Source organism: Eubalaena glacialis, chromosome 4, assembly GCF_028564815.1.
Source record: "Eubalaena glacialis isolate mEubGla1 chromosome 4, mEubGla1.1.hap2.+ XY, whole genome shotgun sequence".
NCBI lineage: Eukaryota > Metazoa > Chordata > Mammalia > Artiodactyla > Balaenidae > Eubalaena > Eubalaena glacialis.
Genome location: NC_083719.1, coordinates 185,740,134 through 185,763,516, shown reverse-complemented (window position 1 = coordinate 185,763,516; position 23,383 = coordinate 185,740,134). Strand labels below are relative to the sequence as shown.

Genomic DNA, 23,383 nt, shown 5'->3' with positions numbered 1-23,383 from the left:
TGAGTAAAGACAAGTAGCCACATGGCGGCAAAGCTGAAACCCCACTTGGGCGGCACCAGCGGCCACAGGCTGCGGGTTTGCTCCGGACACCTCCATCCACACAGGAAGTCCTGCAGGCTGAAGGCCACCAGGGCCCAGCCCGGCCCACCGAGGACTTCCCCCCAACACCCCCGAGCCCCGCCCCCCACCCCCGGCTCACTGCACCACAGAAAAGGCAAAGACCCAGCCATAAGTATCAAAAGCTGTGTTTAATTATAAGATTCAAACAGAAGCAAGGCAAAAACTGCAAACGGAAACTTCAGGAACTAACATCCGCCTTTGAATTCCTTGACGTTTGTCAAACCTCCAAAACAGAAAAAAGAGAGATTCCGCGCTCTTTACCGACGTACAAAATGGCTTAGAGGAAGGCGCAGTCCGTAGAGGGAGGGCAGGGGTCCGCTCTGGCCTTCCCCCCAGGCTGCCCCGTGGCTGCGTCCTGGTCCCGGCCTCTAAGGTCAGGGGCTCCCGTGGGGCTGAGCAGGTCCAGCTGCTCCAGCCCCAGCCTCCCACCGGATCACCTGTTCTTTGAGAAACACACAGAAACAGGTGGAAGACGTCTTCTGGTTTTTTTTAGGAATAAACATCGTTTCTTCCTCGAGAGGCGTGGCTGAGAGGCGGTGAGTCTGGCTGGCGCTGGTATTGTTTGGAATGGATCATGGTCGGCCCCCGCCTACTGTCTGCAGCACAGCAGCGGGCCGGAGGGACACAGAGCCGGCGTGGGGCGTGGGGTCTGTGCCCCTCCTCACGTCGTGGACGGGGAGGAGCGGGCCGGGGCCCTGGCGATCAGCAGCCCCGGGTGCCTGTCCGGGCGCCGGCTCTGTCGCCAGGCGGTGACACGGGGGCCGGCGGCATCTCCGTCGTGAGGTTCAGAGAACCCTGTCCGTGAGGTAGAAGACATAACGCCAGTTACAGAATATCCTCCCACATTCCAGAAGCTCCCCGTCCCCCGTGCTAGAGTTGGAGGCCGAGGTGCGTGCACTGGATGGGGTGCTGAGAGCGTGCGGGTGCCTGTGGCGAGGGTGGGGGCCGAGTTCCTCTGAGCTGAAAGGCAAGATGGGGCCACCGGCCTGGCACCAGCCCCGCCCCCGAGAGGGGCAGTCCGAAGGGCTCGCACCCCAAGAGGCGACACTACCAGAATTTCAGAAAGTCGTGGCCGTTTATTCAAACATGTCGGAGCTGGAGCAGAGGCGCTGGGCGCTTCCGGGCGAAGGAAGGGCCGGGAGCAGGGCTCGGCGCTCACCGTGGGCCCCCAAGGCCGCGGCGGGGTCCAGTCCAAACCCCTGGGGGCCCTGCTGGGCAAAGGCGCCCCTCCACCAGGAGCCAGAGCCTCTCCCTCTCCCGGCCCGGACCCGAAGGGAAGCAGCAGCAGGGTAAGCACCAAACTGGGCGTGTCCGCGGCCACCGGCGGAGGTGACGGCTCCGCCCTCCCCCCCCACCCCCGCCGCCGCACCACCGCCGCAGGAAGCGGGGCGCGCGCGGGGGTGGCCTCAGCCGGCCGGGGGCTTCGCGGCCACGCGAGCTCGGAGCAGGGCTGGGGTCCGGGGTGTGGCCGGGCTGGAGCAGGACGTGCGCATCGGCCAGACCAGAGCACCAAGTTGGGGGCCGCGCGGGTCCAGTCCCGGGGCGCGGGGGCCGAGTCTGCGCCCTCCCCTAGGCCGAAGGGCCGGGGGCGAGGCCGGTCGGACTCTCGGTCTCCCGGGGGGGCGCGCCGGCCCCGCTCTCCTCGGGCGCGGACGGCTCCGGGGGCTGCTCCGCGGGCGGAGGGGACAGGGCCGCTTCTTGGCCGGGAGGCAGCCGGGAGGGGGCGGCGTCGGAGTCAGCCTGGGGCTGCGGGCCGTCGGCGGAGGCAGGCGCCCACGGCGACTGAGGTAGGTCCTTCTGGGGGAGGGAGGAGAGAGGCCCAGGTTGGCGGAGCCGCGGGGTGGGGGGGGGGGGCTCCGGGCCCAGGAAGGAGCCGCGCTCGCCAACCGGCACCAGCACCGCATCAGGGCCCCAGGAGGGCCCCACCCTGCCTTCTCTGGCTTGCTCTCCCTCCGGAACCTTCCAGAACCAATCCACCCGCTCTGTAGCAAAGCCAACACCCGCCGGGAGGGAGACCTTTGGGGACAGTGGGCACTGAGCCCAGGAAGCCTTCCCGACTCACCGGGTCACAACAGTCACACCACATGTAAAGCGTGTTCCCATCTACGCGAACAAGTTACACACACGCCGGAAGTGCTCAGAGCCCCCATCAGGGCAGGGCGGGTTTCCTAACAGGGCCCACTAGAGACCCCGCAGGCCCGGAACGCCCTTGAGTTGCGGGGATATAGCGGTCGCCCTGCGCTGCACGGGGAGTGGCCTCTGTCCCTTTCCTCTTCAGTTTCAGACAAGAACAAGGCCCGGCCCGCCCCCTGCCCGCTGGAACCCCAAGTCCAACCAATCCAACCAAATGGGTTAGGGTTAGGGTTAGCAGCGGGGCAGCAGGATCACCCCAAGCCGCACCACTAGCACATGCACCCCTCCCCGCCCTGCAGCCATGGGAGCACCACACCCAAAGCAAAACCTTCCAGAGACGGGACGTGGGCTGCGGGGTTTAGTTGTAACGCTAGGAGATCTTACTCAACTTTAACTCTAGTTAGGGCTTATTAGGCTATTATTTCTCGCAGACAGTCATAGCAAACTGGTATTCACCGCAAAGCCGCTGCCCGTCCAGAACATGCCCAGCTCCCTGCGCCAGAGCGCCAGGGCACAGCTGGTCACAAGCGTGCAGGGCACCAGGTAGAGGAGGGCGGGCTGGCCGCGCTGCATGAGGGCCAGCGCCATGAACGTCACCAGGAGACCGATGCCGTAGGCTGCGGAAGCAGAGACAGGCAGCACGTTACCCTGACCGGTCCCAGGCTCACCACCCACTGCTCACAGGGGCAGGAGAGGCAGAGCTCGCGCCAGGGCCGTGGCCGTGGCCGTGGCCGTGGCCGTGACCGTGACCCACGGGCCAGGCCAGCGGGTCCTCCCCACCCACACCTTCCCGGACGCCGGCAGGCGAGAGTGCACGCAGGGGTCAGCAGGGAAACAGGAGAGAGCGAGGGCCCAGCCGCCAGACTGGGGAGAGGAAGCGGGCGGCCGCTACGGGAAGGTCTGGAATCCCGGGAGTGTCTGGAGAAGGAGCTGCGAAGGTGCCCCAATATCTCATTTTTGTAAGCCTCTAGTTAGAAAAATAATTTGAACTGAAGTAACATAGGTACAGAATTAGGAAATCAAACCTTTCATAACTGAGTTGTGACCACATGAAAGCACTGAGGGGTGAGAGGCGTCCGCACTTCCTGCTCACCGTTCAGCATAAAACAGCGTGTGTTATTTAGGGATGTGTGAGTCCAACGTATAAAGACCCCCACACACGTAGAGCACAGGGACGGACGTACAACACAGCACACACGAGGAGGAGTTAGAGGGGTCGGCCTGAGCGCAGCGGCGCGGGGCTCACTGTACTAACCTTGCAGCCGTACACGTGCAATTACTCCCAGGTGAAGAGTTACAAAGAAAGACACCGTTTACTGGCACATCCCCTCCGAGGCAAAGAGCCCCGCCTCCAGCACCTGAGTCTGCTCCGGCTGCCTGCCCTGCCCCTTACCTCCATGTTTCCAAGCGATAGGCTTGTGCAGGGAGAGTTCCCGCTTATCGGCTGTGGACTAGCCACCTGTCCTAAAGAAGTGATTCAACCGAGCCAACTACAGGATTTCAGTGACGGGAACTACAGAACAATCTGACAAACTGTGGTTCACACGGAGAAAAGCTCTGCAGGCGCATCTGGACGAGCTAATCATGGAGTCTGTGAACCCAGGGGGCAGGGGCGGGGAGCACGTGTCTGGACCTTCAGGAACCCGGTGGGAAGGGGCGGACGGCAACGGCCCAAAGTACGCCGGGAAGGCTGGCCTGCGTCCGCCTGGCACTGCTGGGGGCCATGGCGGGGCCTCCCCTCACCCGTGTCGGCTGGTAGGGCCTGTGCGCTCTGCATCCCTGCTCGTCCTGAAGAGCTGACCCAGCAGGACAAGAGAACTGGTTTGGACACTTTTAGAAATGATTGGACTCAACAGAAAATGAGAAAACATCCCTTTGGTGTAAATGGCTTTAGTAACAAAGGAAACAAACAGAAGACAAAGGAAAAAAGAGAAAGACAAAGAAGACCAAAGAGAAGAAAAACAACGACCACCATGGAAAGTGACAGGAGGCCTGTGACGCGGGCGCAGGCCTGTCCCCTACCACCCCGCGGCGGAGGACGGGGCACGGCCGAGCCCCCGGGGCAGCGGGCTTACCGATGGTGCAGGCCACGAAGTAGACCCTGGAGGACTGCACCTGGATGTCGAAGCGGTGGCAGTAGGCCACGAGCAGCCCTGCGGGAGAGAGGCCATGGGCTGAGGCCGGGCTGCAGCCCCAGCCAGGCACCGGGGGTTTCCCTGGAGGGACCGGGCACCGTGCGTTCCTCCCGGCTCAGGAGGGAGCTGGCCCGGCGCCACCCTCGACTCCTGGCAGGTAACCAGACCTCCGGCGAGCGCAAACCCCAGCTCAGAGGCCGCCTGGTGGGGGAAGGGGCCCGGAGGGGGACCCTGGGGGCAGTGCGGCTGGGACAATGCCTCCGGGGGACCGCCTCCCTGCCCCCCAGGCCCCACTGGCTCAGCTCTGCCTCTGCCCACCAGCCCCCTGTGGCCTGACACCCCCAAGGGCACCCAGGCCGCCCAAGCCCGGCCGCAGTACCTGGGACCAGGATGTCCCCGAAGCCCAGGAGGGAGAAGGGCCGGTCACACAGGGCCAGCGGCGAGGCGTTGAGTCTGGGCACCTTCAGCACCATGGGGAGCTGGGGAGAGGGGGCAGCATGTCCAGGACCCGCCAGCCCGCGCTCACTCCGCTTGCTCAGCACCTCGGCCGCGCGCACCACGTACCTTCTCGTGGGTGGCCGAGTCCGACGGCCCGGTTGCCACCTCCACCATGATGCTGTTCCCACTCTAACAGAAGGGGGACTGCGTCAGACGGGGGAACACGGGGGCCAGGGCCGGGGGGGGGGGGCGGGGCGGGGCCCAGAGCCCACCTTGGTCAGGAAGGGCGTGATGAACACGAAGAAGACGTCGTAGATGAACAGCACCAGCAGCAGCAGCGTGCAGGCCTGGGAACGGGGCGTCCTGAGGGCTGTGCTCGGGGACCTCCACCGGCTCTGCCCTCCACCCCGCCCTGCCCAGGGTCCCAGACGCACAGACCCTCCGGGACACGTCCCTGCCTCTCCCAAGGCTCAGAGTCTCCCTGTGGGGAGGAAGCCTTTAGGATAAAGTCTGAGCACGGGCAGCCTGACCTTCGGTGCCCTGGAGGCAATGTCAGGCCCGAGGCTCAGGGAGGGCGACTTTCTGATGGGACACTCGAGAGAGACACAGCCGCGACCGGCCAGCTGCAGGTCTGGGCAGGTGACGCCCGGCTTCACGTTTGCCTGTGTGTTTCTAGGTTCCTCCTGCTGGGGTCGGGCCTTGGCCCAGGGTCCCGGCCCGAGCCCTGTGCTTCTGCCCCCTTGGTTTCATCTGGTTTTCCCTCCTCTGTTCACCTCACCAGCAAGGAGGCGGGCCTGCTGCACGCGCCCGCCCGGGTGTCCCCTCGGCCAGCAGTCACAGACGCTGCCGCCACGCCGGGAGACAACTCTGCACTGATCCTTAAGCCCCGTCCCCGGGAGGGTGGCCAGAGGGACAGACGAGCCAAGACCACGTGGCCCACACAGGGCCAGGCTCAGAGTGGAAGGCCCTGGGCAGGGCTGCGTGGCTGGCGGGCACGGAGCTGACCCCAAGAGACCCCGTCCCCTCGTCCACGGAGCGCCCCCACCACCCCGAGGGGCCCTCACCTTGAACGTGGGGAGGCGGATGGTTTTCAAGGTGTAGAGGCAGAAGGCGATGCCCAGCGCGTCCTGAAGGATCCAAGCCCACCTGAAAGGCAGCGCAGCCACCCTCGGGCGGGGTCTCCACCAAGAACCTCTGCCTGCCGGGCCCCTCCCCCACCCTGGAAGCCTCAGCCGCCAAGTCCAAGGCGCCCAGTGCCCAGACGAGCCGCAAAGACCCTTATGCAGACAAAGGCAGCGGCCGACGTCCTGAGGCCCGTGGGGGGACAGGAGGGGCAGCAACGGCCGGTAGGAGCAGGGGGGGAACCGAACCCCCAACCCCGACGCCATGGCCAGAGAAAGGCGGGCGCATGCCAGGGCCTCTGTCCCTCTGCAGCAGCGGCTCTCCCACCCAGATCACAGCCCGGGGCAGGGGGTGCAGGGCACGGGGGGCCATGCATCCAGCAGATTCAAATTTCTTTTCAAAAAAAAAAAAAATTTTTTTTTTTTTTCTGGCCGTGCCGCAGGGCTTGTGGGATCCGAGCTCCCCGACTAGAGATCGAACCCGGGCCCTCAGCAGTGAGAGTGTGGAGTCCTAACCACTGGACCGCCAGGGAAGTCCCTCAAAAATATCTTTTAAGCGATTTAGAAAAGCAAAACTTGCACCCACCCAGCCAAGTGCCACATACTCTCTGGGGAAATAGGGGCTTGGGGCCCTGAGGACATGATCTGGAGTCCCGGGAAGCAGGGCGCCACCTTGCGGGGCCACTTCCGAATTGGGAAGTCAAAGCTGTGTGATGAAGCGTGTGTGTGTGTGTGTGTGTGTGTGTGTGTGTGTGTGTGATGAGGCTCCCCGCTGGGAAACGGCCCCAGGGCCGGCCCCGTCCTCCCTGCCCCTCAAGTTACTCATCAGAGCTTCATCTGAGCACAGGATGAGAACCTCTCTGGGCCAGGGCACTGGTGAGAACAGAGAAGGCTCACCAAGGCCACGTGGGCACCCAGACGTGGCGGAAACCGTGGCCTGTTCTACTTTAATGCGAAGGAGCGAGCCTTCTGGCTTGGATTTAACTGTGAGCGTCCCTATTCTCTTTGTGTACAAAGGACTCAAAATATTTTCACGCTTTCCTTCTGCCAGTTAAATCTGTTGTAGCTCCAAACAGCAGCACAGCCAAGAGCGTTTAACTGCCCTGGGAGAAGCTCAGAGAAAGTGCCAGATGGTGTCAGTGACGGCAGGCGGTGGCGCGCTGCCTCGCGGGGGAGGCCGGCCCAGGGGAGGCGGGTGTTGGGAGGAGCAGAGCTAGCTGAGCAGGCAGGTGGGCACCACAACGGAGCAGCGGCCAAGCGGCGCCAGGCCACGTCCAGCCTGCCCCGGAGCACACGGCTCAGCGCCCGGGCAGCAGTGCCGGCGGCATCTCACGCCCAGATTGCGATCGCAGATGCCGGGGCACCGGACAAGCCACAGGGCAGCCAGGGCCAGGCCTGGACGGCGTGCGGCCACTGCGTCCAGAGCACTGACAGGAGAGCCTTTCATAACCGGGAGCTGGCCCGGCTCCAGGCGCCCCGAGCGGAGGGCTCGGGGAGTCGTGGGGAGGTCAGAGCACCCGAGGACAGCTGCCCCCACCCCCAGCAGGGCCTCCAGGGCTGCACTCACTGGTCCTCGTTCCGGAAGACGCCCCACACCACGCTGACGGCCAGGCACAGCAGCGCCAGGAGCAGCGTGCGGACCTGGGGGCGCTTGTGGAAGTAGGGCAGACTGTTGTCGGGGACCCTGAGGGCGGGCAGGCAGGTGGGGAGGTCAGCGGCCTCTGACCCTCACAGCCCCGTCTCTGCCCAGAGCCCAGAAGGTCAGCTCAACTCCTGCCCAAAAGCCCGCGGCCTCCCCGTCTGTCCTCCTGCTGTCCACCGGGCTCTGCTCCCAAGGGCCATCCCTGGCCCTGCCCCTTCCTCTCCTTTACCTTATCTGTTAAACTCACCATCCCTCACCTTTTATTTCTAGAAGGGAGCCTCCCAAGGGCAGGGCAGGGCAGGGCAGAGCAGGCAAGGGCAGGGCCTTGGGGGAAGCAGACCTCAGCCAGTCACTAAGCCGACCCCACCTGCAGGAGACCTCCGTCGGGTGCTGTGACCCCTCTCGCACAGCCCGCCCTGCTCCAGGCCCTCCCCCAACCCCCCTGAGCCAAGCTTCCTGACCCCCGTCGGACCTCATCTAAACCCTTCCGTTTCCCACCTGCCCCACGAGAAGCAGACCAGACCCCTGACCGCAGGGAACCTCCGGAGCCTGCATCAGCGGCGCAGCCCGCCTGCCGCCCCCAGCCGGTGTCCCCCGAGGGTCCCACGGGCCCTGACCCAGCACGGGAGCTCGGGGGAGGGAGGCCCCCCCAGCCAGCACGGAGTGGGCACCTGCTGCAACGCCTGCTCCGTGCTAGACTGACCGAGGGCTCCGGAGAGTGAGGGTCCTCAGCCTCAGTGAAGCTGTGGAGCCTCAGGGGGCCGGGTAATGGGAGGTGGGAGCGGACGGGCCGCGAGGCAGCAGAGGGGCACCCCCACGAGCAGGGCCAGGTGGGGGTCGCCCGGGGCTCACCTGCACCTGCAGAACGGCAGCCTCTGGAGGAGCGGCGACAGGCAGCTGTAGAGGCCCGTGGAGGAGGCCAGGCAGAAGATGCCGATGATGACGTAGACTGCGGGGTGGGGCGGGGCGGCCGGTGAGGGGAGCCTGAAGGAGGGCTCTGTGCCTCACTCCCCGGCAGGGTGACCACCCCAGGGGAAGGCAGGGGTAGCCCCAGGCCCCTCCTGGTGAGCCAGCAACAGGGGCCTCCAGCCACCGCCCACCACATGGCCCCTGGAGTCCCCCCTCAGCCGACACCCTGAGAGCCGGGGACGGGGACCCACCGAGCTGGTCGTAGAAGTGGTAAAGCAGCACCAGCATGGAGCAGCACATGACCACAAACACGCAGATCATAACGGGCGTCACGTCCACGGCCTCGTCCTCGTGCTTCTCGGGCCCGTCGTCCCGCTTGTGCTTCATGTACCTCCTTGAAAGACAAGAACGGGCTGGGGGACGCCCTACCGGCCGGCACCGCTTCCGGGGGCCGAGGGCCACAGAGATGGGGAAGGACAGGCAGGGGCAGCCTGACACAAGGGGTCGGGACAGGCTGAGGGACAGCTTGCCCGGAGGTGACCACCATCACCTGCCCCGTCGGCCAGTCCCCCGTCCCCACCCACCATGTGTACCTGGGGTCCCCCCCGAAGGAGCCAGTCCTGCCGGAGGTGGGGCTCCGGTCCCCAGGGCCAAGCTGTGGTGGCCACGTGGGAGCCACCCTGGACCCTGGCCCTGCACCAACCCCACCACTGCCCTTCCCTGGGCGGTCCTTCCCTGGGTGGCCGGGGCGAGGTCTCCCGTGGACGCCCCCGCCGGGCTGGGCCCGGGCCGGGAACCCTGAGGGCAGGACAGAATCGTGGGGAGCAGGGCCCTCGGGGCTTTCAACGGGTCTCCTGGGTGTTTATAGCAGCTGTTTTCCAGAAGGCTCTCTGGGCGTGCGGACTCTTGTGGTTACTTGCCCAGCATTAGGGCCGCCCATCCGGGACGCACGCACACGCGCGGGCCACTCACTTCCTCACATCCCGGCTCCCGGCCCAGTAGCCCCCAAGGGCGACGGTGCCCACAGCCATGATGAAGATGATGACCATGTTGTAGTCCAGCATGGGCTCCTTGGGGGCGTACAGTGCCGCCCGTACTGCCCGGCCGAAAGTCTGCCTCAGGGAACACAAGGGAGCTAAGGTCGGGGGGGCCCGGGGGGCCCACCCACCCGTCCCATCACCACCCAGAGGGCGGAGGCTGGCCCACTCGAGGAGCCGGCGGCCGGGAGATCCCGCCTCACCCCACGCCCTCACCCGCTACTCCTGACCCCAGAGAAGCAGGCTCTGCGGGACGAGCTTCACACAAGGTGGACGACAGGGCCGCGCGCGTGCGGGAACACAGACCCCGCCCCCAGACACACATGAGTGAACAAGGGTGGACGTGGCCTGGGAGGCGGCCTGGAGACGGACGGTGGGTCCCTTGGGGGAGACGCGAAGCCTGCAGTGGGGAACCTGGCTATCCCCATGTCACTGTGTGCTGCAGCTCGCCTGCTCCGGACCCAGCTCCCCAAATCAAAGATGCACCGGCCTCTGGTCAGACAGGGCCGGGCCGGGCGAGGGGCCGGGCAGGCCTGAGCAGGGGTGACGCTCAGGGTCTCTGGCACGGGGGCAGGGCTGGGGTCTCCATTCCTGACGTTCACAGCACTGCGGGCACACCGTCTCCTCAGGCCCTGGGCCCAGCTGCAGACAGGGTGGGGGACGAGCCTACCTCGAAAATGTCCAGCATGTCTTTGTAGCTGAGTAGGGCCACGGGAATGCCGATCTCGTCGTACTGCGTCTTGTTGCCTCCTGGGGGGACCTGGGGGAGGGGGGAGAGGGCGGCTGGACGGCTTAGCAAGGCCCACCCAGGGCGGGGCAGGCTGCCAAGCGCTCCCGACGGCGCGGTCCGCGGTGCCAGCTCTCCCCGAGGGGGCGGAGGAGTCCTGCGTGTGTGTCGGGGTCCTCGGGGGCCAGGTGGGAGGGCCACACCGCTGGGAGGGCAGGACTGCGGGCTCGGCCCTCCCTCTGGGGGAGGACAAGCTCCCCTTCCCTCTCAACCCTGGGCTTGGGTGACACCGGTCGGCCCTGAAGGGCCTGAGGGAGAGGGTGGCACACGGCCCACGCCACCCGCTCCTCAGGCGGCAGGCCCAGAGCTCCGCCCCAGGCCTTGTCAGACCCCAGCACTGCCCTGGGACAGGGCCCCTCCAAGGCCACAAGTAGGAAACCAGACTCCTCGTCTCCCCTGGCCTGACCCTGCCCCCCAGGGCCCCCGGCTGCCCAGGAGGGGCCCGGCGGCCGCACCAGTGTCTCCTTGCTGATGATGAGCAGCCCTCGCGCCCCGCTGCCCTGCGCCAGCCGCACTTTCTCGTAGAAGGTGCAGTTGCCCCGCGCCACCAGGGGGATCTGGTTACTGAAGCCTCTGGCAGGGAGGTCGGCCGGAGAGCAGAGCACGGAGGTCGTCCAGTCCCGTAGCTGCACGAGAGACTGCAGGAGGGCGGCCTTCACGTGAGCCGCCCCAGGGGAGCCAGGGCGCGCCGCGTCCTCGGGGACACAGGTCGGCGGGGGCCACTGCAGCGACCGCCGCCCCTACGCAGCCTCACCTCAAGCCCCCGGGATCTCAGCCCTGCACACACGCGCGCGCACACCCACCCCGAGTACCAGGCAGGCGGGAGGGGTACAGGGCGGCGTGTGCTCAGGAACCCTCCCCGCCTCTCTCGGGCCCGTCACAAACAGCACAAGGCGCGGGCGGGAGCGCTGGCCCTCGTCCCACCCGCCAAGCCGGGCACTGGGCACCCTGAGCCCCTCTGCGAGGAGTGAGGCCAGAGCAGGGGGCAGAGCGTCCAGGCTACCGTCACCCCTCCCGCCAGCCGCCCCAGCCCAGCACAGGCTGGTGCGGGGGGCGGGGGGGAGCCTGGCCGGCGTCCCCGCCAGGGGCTGGCCCTCGGCAGCGCCCCGACATCTTTCATTTATGACCGAGGAAACCGGGGCCCCGAGAGTTCGGGGAGCTCCTCTGGGGACCCATCCCACCTCCGTTTCCCAGCAGAGGCCCTTCCTCCATCCTCAACGGCTCTCCGCAAGACCCATCCTCCAGAGGCCCTCGGGAGACCCAGGGGAGGAGTGGAGGGAGGGCGGCAAGCGAGACAGACAAGACCCTGCGTCAGACAAGACCCTGCGTCGGGAGGGGGCGCCCGCGCTGGCCGGTACTCACCGCTTTGCTGAGGTCGAGCGGCAGGTGGGCCCACTGCGGGTTGTAGAGGATGCAGTAGTCTTTGCCTTTGGGGCCCCCGGTCTCGGACACCACGTGCACCATGCCGTACTCACAGGCCACCTGGACGGGGGCAGCAGTCAGAGAGCCGGCACGGGGCCGCCCACGGCACGACCTGGCTGGGCTGGTCCCTCCCTCCGACAGCACAGATGGGGCACGACTGTCACATCTTAGGGGGGACACGACGAGGAGGGCAGGGCCGAGCCTCCTCAGGGAGACCTGGGCGCTGACAGTGGCCATGTCAGGTCCCCTCCCTGTGGCTCCAGTGGCAGGAGCGGGGGAGTCCCCCTGGGACTACAGGGAGAACGAGAGCCCCACGCCACTGCCATAAGGCAGAAAGGGGACGGGGAGAGTCAGCGGTGCCCCAGCAGGTTCCAGGCTCCCCGACGGGCTCCCGGGAAAACAGCCGAAAGGCCCCCAGCCAGCGAGGCCAGCAGGCTCAGGGCAGAAAGGGGGTGGCGGAGCCCGGGTCACGTGACCAGCACCTGCTGGGCCACAGGCCGGTGGGAACCCCTGGGTCAGGACCCTGACCTTCCCTGCTCGGAAGCACGTCGCAAAATGGACGGTGCGAGAGGCAGGGCTGCTCTGGGCAGGGGGCGCTTCATGACAGATGGCGTCACCAGGACCCCAGCAGGGCCCAGGCAGCTGACAGAACCTCCTCCCCAGCACGTCCCGAGCAAGTAGAGCAGCGCTCCCAAGGGGCACAGGCAGCAGAAGTGCCCGGCTGCCTGGCCCACTACTCCCAGGAGGACGGCAAGGCCTCAAGCTCCTCCTGCCCAGGCCCGCCAGGCAGCAGGCTGCTCGTGGAGGGCCCCACAGAGAGTCCACACGGACCCCGCCCGCTCTGACATGGAGCAAGGTCGAGGGCAGCCGGCTGACCGCGGAGGACGGGGCGGGCTGGGCACACGGGCCATCGGGGCCTTTGCTCCGAGCGTGAATTCAGAGTGAGGTAGAGGGACAGGCCCCAGAGTCCTTGGAACTCCAGCCCCTCCGTTGAGGGCAGCGGGGTGGCCAGGGCCTGGGAGCGGCTTTATCTACATGAGAAACCAGTATCGCACACGAGTGTCCCCACTGCTCGTCCCTCTCCCGCCTGGACCGCTGCGTCCCTGCCGGGGCTGCTTCCTCCTATAGGCCGGGCTCGGCTGCGGAGCCCCCGCAAGGACCTCGGCCCCAGCGGGTCTCACGCTGTCTGGCCCAGGTCTGGGCTGCTCCCCGGGGCTGTGGGACCTGCAAGGGAGGAGGTGTCCTGGAGAGAGCCTTGAGCCAGGAGCCCGGCCACGCCACGCCCACAGGGGCCCGGGCCCACCCCAGCCCCTTGGCTTCTTGGAGCTGGAGGGGCCCAACTGGACCCCAACTCTGCACACTCCGGCTCCCGGGCCGTCCCTCTACCGCCCAGAGGCCGAGACGGAGACCGCACCCCTCGGTGACAACAGGCAGTAGCCTGTCTGTGCGGGGACAGACCCCCACCCCCCCATCTGGCCTTCCCAAGTTGTGGGCGGCGGTGCTCTGACTCAGCTGGGGTCCCGAGGGCCCGTGGCCCCGACAGCAGGCCTGGGGCACAGACCAGCTCAGGAGGCCAGGCCCTCCGTGAATGCGTAACGGGGCCCAGCCGCTCTGGGAGCTTCTCCCCACAGGCCCACCTCCGCTGGCGGCGTGGAGAGGAGCGGGGGGCCCCACTGCCCCTGCCCAGCGCTTTGGTTTGTCGCCTGGAGCGAGGTGCCGACAGCCGAATGGGCTGCTGGGTGTGCTCAGTGAGGCTGTGTTTGCAGGGCACGTGGGCACTGCCACCAGTGCTCGAGGGAGGGAAGCGTGGTGTCGTCCCCCACCCACCCCTGCCTGGCCAACCTCGTTTCCTCGACCAGAGGCAGGACGAGGAGCCCCCTCTTCCGGGTTCTCCCCACCAGGCTGCCCCCAAGTACAGTGCCCGGCCCTGTGCCCCCCCACCACGTCAGCCCTGCCCTGCCCCCCACCTTGGGCCACTGCAGGGGTTCTGTGATCCCTCAACCCCCAGGCCGAATCCGGCCCACCTTCTGTGTTTGTCAATAAAGTTTTATCGTAACATGTCTGCCTGGTTGCTGAACGTAGGGTAGGGCCTATGCTGCTCTCTGCAGAGCCGGGGAGTTACAACAGAGGCCATGTGGCCTGAAAAGCCACAAATACTGTCTGGCCCTTTGGAAAATGTTTGCTGACCCCTGGTCTATGGGATCTGAGTTGCTGGTGAAAACTGTCGGGTGTATAAAATGGGAATGACTAGAAGCATTTGTTTTTAAAAGGTCACTGAGAAGTACTAGGGCACACTTCACAGCTCTCCCCTCACAATGGGCACAACTGGCTTTCTGTTAAGAAATAAGCCTGGGCTTCTATCAAACACCCAAGAACACAGTCTCGCCGTGAATACGGTCTCCTCCCCGGGGACTTAAAGGGCTAGGAGAAGTTCCTCCAAAGGGCCTAGGGCTGTGAGTGCCCCCCGTTCCAGCACAGCACAGCCCATCCTAGTTTGGAGGACGAGAAACAGCCGGGGCTACCGAGGACAGGCCACCTCCCGATGCGCCACAATCATGTCCGGCTCAGGAACTCCTAGGGAAACTATGCTTCAAGATGACGGTGAAAGTATCCATGTCAGGGGACTTTGAAAGAAGCTAAGGGGTCCAGACGGGGAGCAGTCTTCCTAAGATTTGGTGAATTCTAGAAGGGGCTAATTAGGACCTAGGAAGCTTAGAAAAAGATGTTCAGGTGGAGGCAAGTGGGAGAGGTGAAGGGGCAGTGGAGGGGTGAAGGAGCAGGTGGAGGGGGCAGGCAGGGAGAACACCAATGTGTTCAGATCTGCCGAGTAACAGGCCCCACGTGGGCTGGTATGTGCACAACTTACAGCAACTGGGCAGGGGGTCCAACCCCTCGACCAGGGTCACAGAATGGTAGGGAGTGAGTTTCGGACTGTGAGCAAGCAGCCTCCCGCCCCGTGGAGAGCTGGCCTTACTGGGGCACCATGAAGAATCACTCGCAGGGTTCTGTCCTGGGAAGGGCTGGCTGGCCCAGGTGCTCTCCCGCTCGCTTCTACACTCTACTTGGCTCCCCACACTCAGGGTAAAGTTCCAAATCCTCAGCCAGCCGGGAATAAAGTCCACACGTCCCAGCACCCGGCTCTGACCAGCCCAGTCTGCTCCCCTGGACTCCAGCCCGGAGAGGCCACACGTTCAGCCTGCCCTTTACCCCACACGCCTGCTGCTCCCTCCATGGCCTTCCCTGCAAGGGCACTGGAAGGGCCTCCACTGGGATGACACCTTCCTCAGGTGTAACCACTGGATTATCCTACACGCCAGCTGTAGTGGACTCTCACCGTCTCCAAGTAAATCATCAGCTCTCGAGGGGTAAGGGGGAGGGATAAATTGAAAGACTGGGATTGACACATACACACTACTATATATAAAATAAAAAACTAATAAGGACCTACTGTATACACAGGGAATTCTTCTGAATACTCTGTAATGACCTATATGGGAAAAGAATCTGAAAAAGAATGGATATATGTATATGTATAACAGATTCACTTTGCTGTACGCCTGAAACTAACACAACATTGTAAATCAACTATACCCCATATAAGAATTAAAATAAATAAATCTATTATTAAAAAAAAAAATCATCAGCTCTCACACCTCCGGCCTTTCTCCTATCACCTGCAACAACCTTCTCTACCTTCTTGACCTGGCAAACGCTCACTCATCCTTCAGATCGCCCCTCAGGCACCTCTGCTTCTGAAAAGCATTCCCAGGCCAACTGCGTCCCTCCTTCTGTGGTGTTCCCGTGATCTCCGCCTGCCTGTCGCTTGGCCCTCATTTGAAATACCCGGAGAGCTTCAAGTCCCTTCCTCCAAATGCTCAGACTGCTGGGGAAGATGAGTGAACAGGGCTGGGGGAAGTACAGGGGGCTGGCAAAGCAGCTGGGGAGGGGGCGTCCCAGAGAGCTTCTGGGAGGGAGGGACAGCTAAGCTGAGACCAGAAACATAACCGGGGAATTCAGGGAAACAGAGACCAGCGAGCAGGGTGCCTTCAAGACACTAGAGCTGGAGAGAAACGGGACGCTTCCTGACAGCCAGATCACAGAGGCCCCCCAGATGTTCCAGGAAGCCACCAGAAGGCTCGCATCTGGACACAAGACCTGACACACTTTGAAAGGGATCACTCCTGCAGTGTTGAGAATGAACTGGGAATTCAGGGGGACAAAAGTGGCCACGGGAGAACGCCAGCCGCCTGGAGCAGAGGTGGGGGCGCTGGAGAAGAAGGGTCAAGGTTAACGGCCCAGTTTGTAGGGCTGTTGGCGGGAGGGGGGGGCATTTCCTGAGCTGTGGAACCTGGCGGGGAGAGGGAGGATTTGGAAATAAAAGATGCGCTTATGACAACGTACATCAGCCATTTCCTGGTCGGTCCCCCGCTAGCACTGGAAACCCTAAAGGTTTAGTGACAAACAAGTAGCATGCTGCGCGCTCGTGATCCCCTACATCATTTCGCTGACTCTGCACTGTATACTTATCTTCCTTTTGCAGACGAGCAACGGACGCTCAAAGCGGGGAACTCCCTTGCCAAGGTCACGGGAGCAAAAGATGGGGCGGCGATTCGACCCCACTCCAGGGCTGGGCTCCTGGCCGTTTCCCGACACTACCAGACACTGGGTGCCGCGCTCGACAGTTTACCACAACCACGGGGAAAGGGAGTACTATGGCACTCAAGGGGAAACTGAGGTTCAGAGAGGGGTAGCCCCCCGGCCAAAGCCACGGAGCCAGAGAGGGGCGTCCCCGGCGGCGGTGGGAGACCCCGAGACGGACCAGCAGGGGCCGGGGCGGGAGCGGGTGACGCTGTGGCTGAGAAGGACTTCCAGGCGGGGAAGGGAGACGGGCCGGGGACAGGCCCGCAAGGTCACGACCGAGCCCCGGGCCAGCGGGACGCCCGCGCGCGGGGCGCGGATCCCCTAAGCTGGCCCCAGGCCGGGCCGGGCGGGGTCCTGCGCGGGTCCGGGGTGGGGGGCGAGGGGCCGGGGCACCGCGGCCGGCGAGGCCGGCGGGGTCGGCGCCGCCCTCACCTGGGCCGCGAGGAGGAGGAAGGCCGCCGCGAGCCGCGCCAGCGCCGCCGCCGCCACCGCCGCCGCCGCCGCCGCCGCCATGTCGCCTGGTCCCAGCCTCAGGCGTCGGCAGATGTTTCCCAGCAACGCCCCGGCGCACCGCGCCGCGCAGGCGCCCTGCGTCCGCCGCGCATGCGCGCGGGGCAAGGTACAAAGGGCGCGGCGGCGGCTCCTGCGCACAACGAAGCGGCCGGGCAAGATGGCGGTGAGCGTGCGGCGCGGCTGGCGGGGTTGGCGCGGCTGGCGGGGTTGGCGCGGCTGGCGGGGTTGGCGCGGCTGGCGGGGCGCAGTCCGGCCGCGCTCCCCGCCTCACAGAGCTCTGTTTCCCCTGCAGGACAAAGAGAAGAAAAAGAAGGAGAGCATCTTGGACCTGTCCAAGTACATCGACAAGACGATCCGAGTGAAGTTCCAGGGAGGCCGAGAAGGTAAGGCCCCTCCTCCCGCCCCCTCCACGGTCCACGAGGAGTAACGGGCGGCGGTACCGGTAACGGATGCCTGGGCTGCGCTTTAAGCGCTAGGCTTGGACAACTCGTGCTGGCCTGACGGCGCCGGCAGGTAGGAACGGTTACGCCCCTTTTGCAGGTGGGGAAACTGAGGCACGCAAAGGGGCCTCAACCTCACCGGAAGCTACAGTGGCTGGGATTCACGGCTCTGCTTCCTGTGGGTCCTGCCTCACTCAGGCGACTGTCCCAGCTCCTCACGGGTCGTCCTGCACGTGAGGGTTTCTCAGGCTCGGCGCTGCTCACATTGGGGCCGCATTTTTCTCCGTTGGGGGCCGTCCTGCTCCCACCCGCTCGGTGCCAGGAGCCGCCTAGTCGTGACGTCCCAGACATGGCCTAGTGTCCCCTGGGCGGCAGAATTGCCCCAGTTGCGAACCACGGCCCTATGGTCAGTTTCCACCAAGCTGCCTTAAAGGTTTGTTTAAAACAAATCTCGTCTCCTTGTGCACGGTTGTTCGAGGGTAACGGGATGAACGTTTTGTACCTGAGTAATGCAGGAAGCTCTCGACTGCTCTGGGAAGCTTTCCCTGACCCCCACGCCTCCACCCCAGGTCAGGCCCCTGTTGTTATAAGTTCCTGGTAGCATCTGTCACAGTTTGCGGCTTTATGCTGTTATTGTGAGGCTTTAACTTTGAATTTGCCGTTGGAGTCTGATGCGAAGACGGCAGGAAGGTTGCTGCAGGGTTATGTGGGGAGCGCCGCCCATGGCACAGCCCCAGCTCACTGGCTGTGGGACTTTGGGCAAGTTGCTACCCTCTCTGAGCCTCAGTCTCCTCATTTGTCAGAGGTTATTAACTCCACCTACTTCAGTAGTGGCACTGAGATTAAAGGGTTTAAAGCAGGTAACGTGTTTTTTTTTTTTTTAATAAATTTGTTTATTTATTTGTTTATTTTTTGGCTGCATTGGGTCTTCGTTGCGGTGCGCGGGCTTCTCATTGAGGTGGCTTCTCGTTGTGGAGCATGGGCTGTAGGCGCACGGGCTTCAGTAGTTGTGGCACGAGGGCTCAGTAGTTATGGCTCGCGGGCTCTTGAGCGCAGGCTCAGTAGCTGTGCCGCACAGGCTTAGTTGCTCTGCGACATGTGGCATCTTCCCGGACCAGGGCTCGAACCCGTGTCCCCTGCATTGGCAGGCGGATTCTTAACCACTGCGCCACCAGGGAAGCCCCAGGTAACGTGTTTAACAGGGTTCCCGACATTTAGTGAGAGCCCGGTCAACATTTCACTTATTCAGCTGCTTCTGATCGTCAGTTTCTTTATTTTGTAAGACAGTGATCCGGACCCCTCCTTCCCTGAGATGTGGATGACTGGGCAGCGTCAGAGGGCTAAAAACACAGCGCCTGCCCGTCTAGGTACCCAATGCAGTGAGGATCGGAATCTTAACAAACACTTGGCACCGTGCTGGCTCTGGGATGTATGAAGAGATGGGGCTCTTGTTTCTCAAGGCGCTAGTGTTCGTTTTCTACACTTGAACAACACATGTTTCTATCTCACAGCGCCTGTGGTTCCAGACTCTGGGTGCCTCAGGCTCAGGTCTCTGACGAGGTTGCAGTAAAGAAGTGTCTCTGAGAGCCTGTCATCTCAGGCCCAGGGTCCTCTTCCAAGCCTGGGGTCCCCGTTTTCTGCCAAGAGTTGGCCAGGGACCCCCTCGGCTCCTAGAGTCTGCTCACCGCCCCTGCCACGGATTCTGTCCACAGCATTGCACTTCACGTCTTCAAGACCAGCAGGAAAATCTCATTTTTCAAATCTCTTTTTTCAGAAAGGGCCCGTGCCTTTAACGGCTCACCTATCAGGTCAGGCCCGCCCAGCATAGCCTCTCTTTAGATGCACTGAAAGTCGACCGACTCCTGGACCTTAATGAGATCCATGAAGCCGTCCGTCTGTCGCAGCCTGAGCACAGACTGACGTCCCATCGTGGGTCCCGTCCCACACTGGGGGGTGGGTGGGGGGATGCTGGCTCTGTCTGAGCATCCTGCCCGCCTGCTGCAGCGCCCCCGTCCTGGTGAGGAGGGCAGACCCGTGGGCGCAGGCTCGCTGCCCGGCTGGGGCCAAGTGCCTGGATGTGTTACTGGAACTGTCACTCTCCGTAACCCCATGAGGTGGGTGCCTTCACGGTCTTTGTTCCGCAGGGGAGGGATGAGCAGGAGAGGAAGAGAGCCAGGGCCTCGCACTCAGGCGGGGCTGGTAGACTTGTTCTGTAGGACACCAGACAGGAAATATTTTCAGCTGCGCCGGCCAGACAGTCTCTTGTCGCGGCTACTCCACTCTGCCACTGCAGCAGGAAAGCAGCCACAGGCGACATTTAACAAATGAGCATGGCTAGGTGCCAGTTAAACTGTTTACAAAACAGGCGCAGGCGGATTTTGCCGACTGTGTTGTGGTGGCGATGGTTTTGGGGTCTGCTGTCACTGCTCCCTGTCCGGGAGCCCTTCCCTTGCTTCCCCTGTGGTCTCCCATCTGTCCCGTCCCTGGGGAGGCCGCTCCCACACCTGCATCCGGCTGGGGAGACCCCTCACCGGCAAGGGCACCCCAATCTCACGTGCTGACACCCGGCCACAGCTTGCATCTGCCCAGGATGACCGTTGATCTTATGCCTGTCTGCCTCTCTTCTCTTCTCGGTGATTGCGACAAGCCAGCGGCATCCTGAAAGGGTTTGACCCGCTGCTCAACCTCGTGCTGGATGGCACCATCGAGTACATGAGAGGTGAGTGCAGCCCGTGGGGCTTGGAGGCGTCCTCACTGGGCCTTCCTTACTGTTTGTTCCGAAGCTGCTCCGCCGCCACCCAGCCGCTGACCGTGAGCGTGGTGCCTTGTGGATCGGATGGCTGACAGATGTGTTGGATCTCCCGCCGTCCCGGCGAGGCTCAGTCGACCATCGTCTCAGGACTTGGTCTGAGGTGGAGGTGGAGTATTTTCCGGATCCACTCCTCACCAACACTGAGCACCCGCTGGGGCTGAGGCGTGCCCAGCGGGGCTAGAAGGATGCTGCGCCCGCCGTGAGAAAGCCGGCTGCCCTGGGGCTCGTGCTGCCCCCTGATCTCCTGCTGCCCCTGTGTGTTAACCCCCGGCTGCTGACAGAGGGCCCCCTCCCCCTTACTCCCTGTCCCCCCAGGTCCCCAGACCCTTCGCATGGTGGTCAGGCCAGCCCTTGCCCATCAGCCAGCGAGTTCTCCAGCTCAGCCTGACCGTAGCATGAAGGGGACGCCAAGGCCTAGGAGGGAAGGGGTGTCTTCTCCGGGGACTGTCGATGTTGAGACACACGTTAGTCTGGTGAAGAGTTAATGGAGCCACACGGAAGTGTCAAAGGGCCCCCAGGGAGAGGCCCTCTTTGTGGGGAAGCGACCCCGTGGGGCCTCTTGCTTTGCCCTCATCTTCCCTCTTCCCACTGAGTCTGCCCGGAGTCCCCCCCGCTGGGATCCTGGCCTGGCCTCCTTGGGCGGATGACTTTCTGGAAAAGGACAGCCTCACCTCGTGGGGCTGTAGGGAAAACCAAGGGAGCTGGGGCGTGCCACGCGCTTAGATGGCCCGCGCGGAGCAGCCCTGGAGGCCTGGCTGCTGTTCCTGCGTCAGAGGCCACTCGCACCTGGGCCCTGGCTCGCTCCTGGGCTGAGTCTGCACCCGCTCCTCACCCCCAGAACGGCCCCGGGACAGAGGCCCTGACGCATGCACGCGGTTCCGGGAGGGGAGGGGCAGGCTTGGACACCTGTCATCCTGCGGGGTCTGGGAGTGGGGAGCCGCACCCCAAGGCGGGCCTCCCCAACCCGCCATCGTGCAGTAACAGTAATGGAGGCCTCACCGCCGTGACCTCAGGAGAGCTTTCCTCGGCGTGCCGTCACTTCCCCGGGTCCCTCGCCCCACCGTGAACAGCCCGTTGGCACTGGGGTGAATGGTGGCCCCGCAGGGCTTCCGAGATTCTGCAGATGGGGTTTTTCTCTGCCGCCGATCTGAGAACTCGGTCTCCACTGTCCCCCGGGCTGTGTCCTCATTGTAGAAGGAGGACAGGCTGCACGCGGCTGTTTCCAGAGCTCTTCCTGAGCCTCGTGGTCCGTCTCTGGGAGAGGCTGCCAGCTGGCTTGGGAGTGGGGCCCTTGGCCTGCCCTCCCCATCCCCCCGCCGCAGGCCCATCTCCGGTCCTCCTGGGCCTCTGAGCCCGCGGCGCCTCACTGCCGCCCCTCTTCTTCCGCAGACCCTGACGACCAGTACAAGCTCACGGAGGACACCCGGCAGCTGGGCCTGGTGGTGTGCAGGGGCACCTCCGTGGTGCTCATCTGCCCGCAGGACGGCATGGAGGCCATCCCCAACCCCTTCATCCAGCAGCAAGATGCCTAGTGGCCGGGGCTGCCCCTCCCCCAGGACTCGGGCCACCCGTAGGAACGGAACTTTCCTTTTTGTATAGCTTATGTTTTTGTTTTCTTTATAAAATTGCAAACCTCAAGTGTCCAGGAGCCCTGGACTCTGGCTTTCAGCCTTGGTGTTCTGGCAAGACCTGGGCCCCAGGGATGCGGTCCATCCAGCAGAGTTTGCGCGCCGTCTGGGGTCCAGGCCCAGGGCTGGGGGGCTCAGAGGGGACTGAGCGTGCACAGTCCAGGTGAGGGCACGGGACGTGGAGGCCGGAGCCTTTCCAGAGCCCCCCTGGGGCCACAGCCCATGCAGACCCCCCAGCCAGCCTTCTCAGCGGCAGGCCCTGTCACTTCAGTGCCTCTGTGCGCCGGCCCAAGTGGTCCCCCAAAGCCAGGTCCTTTGTCACATCCCCGCACAGCCGTGATCTCACAAAGAACAAACTGGATGGAGCCTTGCTGTCCGCCCGGTCCCACGACCTAGCCCAACCTGCTTCCCGCCTCAGCTCAGAGGACGAGCCCACCTCTGCCCCTCAGCTGGCGACTCCGGGGGCCATGGTCACGAATGTCCCCATGCCCGTCCTCAGGAAGCAGGGCTTTCTCCTGGCCCCATTTCCTAAACCCAGTGTCCTCGTTAGGACCCCGCCTCCATGGCACCGTCTGCTATTTGTCACTCAGGAGCGCTGAGCACGTGAGGATGAGCGGGGCCAGGAGTGAGTGGGGGTCATCCTGGCGGGAACTGTGGACCAGGGCCCCTCCGCCAACGGCTGGCGACACACAGGAACCCGCCGCACAAGGGGACCCGGCTGGATGGCCCCCACGCTACCTGTCCTTTGTTGCCACCAGATAAACTGAAAGCAGCTGGCTTATCGCGGGGATCTGAGCTCTGCTGTGGCCCTGCTGCCGGGGATTAGTCGTGGGGCCGCGTAGCCAAGCCCCGCGTGCTCCTCATCCCTCCCGCCCCACTTCCCTGCCAGCTGGCGGCCCTGCCTCGCCCAGCTCCCTCATCAGAGGCCTCAGCCCCAGCAGCTGGGCAGCGGGGGGGCCTGGGCTAGCTGGGGTCACAGCCCCAGGGAAGGCTGTGACCGAGAACTTGGGCGCACCCAAACTGCCAACATCCAACCCGATGCGTTCTGCTGTTGGGGGCAATTCCCGTGCCCGTTCAAGAGCCGGGGGACCGTGACTCCGGCAGGGGGGACACACGGTGAAGGGACCGAGAACCTGGGCACTGGCGCCTCTGTTCTCTCCACACACCCAGCCTGCCCTATCTGAGGCTGAGACACAAAGGCTGAGACCCAGATATCGGGGTCAGAAGGCCCAGGGGTCCGGACCCCAGGGTGGGGTGGGGTGAGGGAGCAGTGAGGCCTGGAGGCTAATCAGACCTCGTTAGAGCCCCGGGGCAGCCAGGGGCCAGGACAGAAGTACAAGGACACCTGGCTTTCCAGCTCCCAGCTTCGGTTGCGCAGAAAGCAAGGCTTGTCTCAGGAGCCTCTCTGCTCCATCATTACAGCCCTCAAAGGCTTCAGACCGCTCTCCACCCACCCCTCACCTCCCAGCCGATGAGCGCAAAAGTTCTCTGTGACCACAAAGTCTGGGGCCCCAATCTCCTTCCACCACTTGCTGCGTGGCTGAGAGTAAGTGTCCCAACCTCTCTCAGGTCCCATTCCTTCTCTCTTAAGCTCAGGAAAAGTCA

General features: G+C 64.0%; 3 protein-coding genes across 11 annotated transcripts in view; 1 reads left to right on the top strand and 2 right to left on the bottom strand.

Moving 5' to 3' along the window:
• Positions 1-229: 229 nt before the first annotated feature.
• LOC133090718 (basic proline-rich protein-like) lies at positions 230-1,684 on the bottom strand (the record flags this gene model as incomplete). Its single annotated transcript, XM_061189077.1, has 1 exon — positions 230-1,684. A coding segment is annotated over one exon (903 nt), but the record flags the coding sequence as incomplete, so codon positions are not given.
• The window catches only part of SPPL2B (signal peptide peptidase like 2B), a 42,891-nt gene continuing 20,684 nt past the window's right edge, over positions 1,177-23,383 (bottom strand). For 2 of the 7 annotated variants that reach the window (XM_061190859.1, XM_061190858.1), the window contains exons 3-16: positions 11,685-11,804; positions 10,778-10,960; positions 10,206-10,295; positions 9,471-9,610; positions 8,750-8,892; positions 8,442-8,538; positions 7,515-7,631; positions 5,891-5,972; positions 5,099-5,173; positions 4,953-5,015; positions 4,768-4,867; positions 4,329-4,406; positions 2,710-2,870; positions 1,177-1,917 (exon numbers count right to left, since the gene is read on the bottom strand). In XM_061190859.1, the coding sequence (XP_061046842.1) occupies positions 1,690-1,917; positions 2,710-2,870; positions 4,329-4,406; positions 4,768-4,867; positions 4,953-5,015; positions 5,099-5,173; positions 5,891-5,972; positions 7,515-7,631; positions 8,442-8,538; positions 8,750-8,892; positions 9,471-9,610; positions 10,206-10,295; positions 10,778-10,960; positions 11,685-11,786 (1,659 nt within the window). In that variant the 5' untranslated portion in view covers positions 11,787-11,804 and the 3' untranslated portion in view covers positions 1,177-1,689. Of the gene's footprint in view, positions 1,918-2,642; positions 2,871-4,328; positions 4,407-4,767; positions 4,868-4,952; positions 5,016-5,098; positions 5,174-5,890; positions 5,973-7,514; positions 7,632-8,441; positions 8,539-8,749; positions 8,893-9,470; positions 9,611-10,205; positions 10,296-10,777; positions 10,961-11,684; positions 11,805-15,192; positions 15,212-16,817; positions 16,900-23,383 lie in introns of those variants that run through there. The other 5 variants (XM_061190856.1, XM_061190857.1, XM_061190860.1 and 2 more) reach the window with 5 other exon arrangements.
• LSM7 (LSM7 homolog, U6 small nuclear RNA and mRNA degradation associated) lies at positions 16,989-21,788 on the top strand. 3 transcript variants are annotated; one of them, XM_061190852.1, is made up of 4 exons: positions 16,989-17,061; positions 17,191-17,281; positions 19,990-20,057; positions 21,540-21,788. In XM_061190852.1, the coding sequence occupies exons 1-4, from the start codon at positions 16,989-16,991 to the stop codon at positions 21,680-21,682; spliced, it is 375 nt and encodes a 124-aa protein (XP_061046835.1). In that variant the 3' UTR covers positions 21,683-21,788. The 3 variants fall into 3 exon arrangements, with proteins under 3 accessions (XP_061046835.1, XP_061046837.1, XP_061046836.1); XM_061190854.1 differs by having other exon boundaries at positions 17,174-17,281; positions 19,986-20,057; XM_061190853.1 differs by having other exon boundaries at positions 17,026-17,061; positions 19,986-20,057.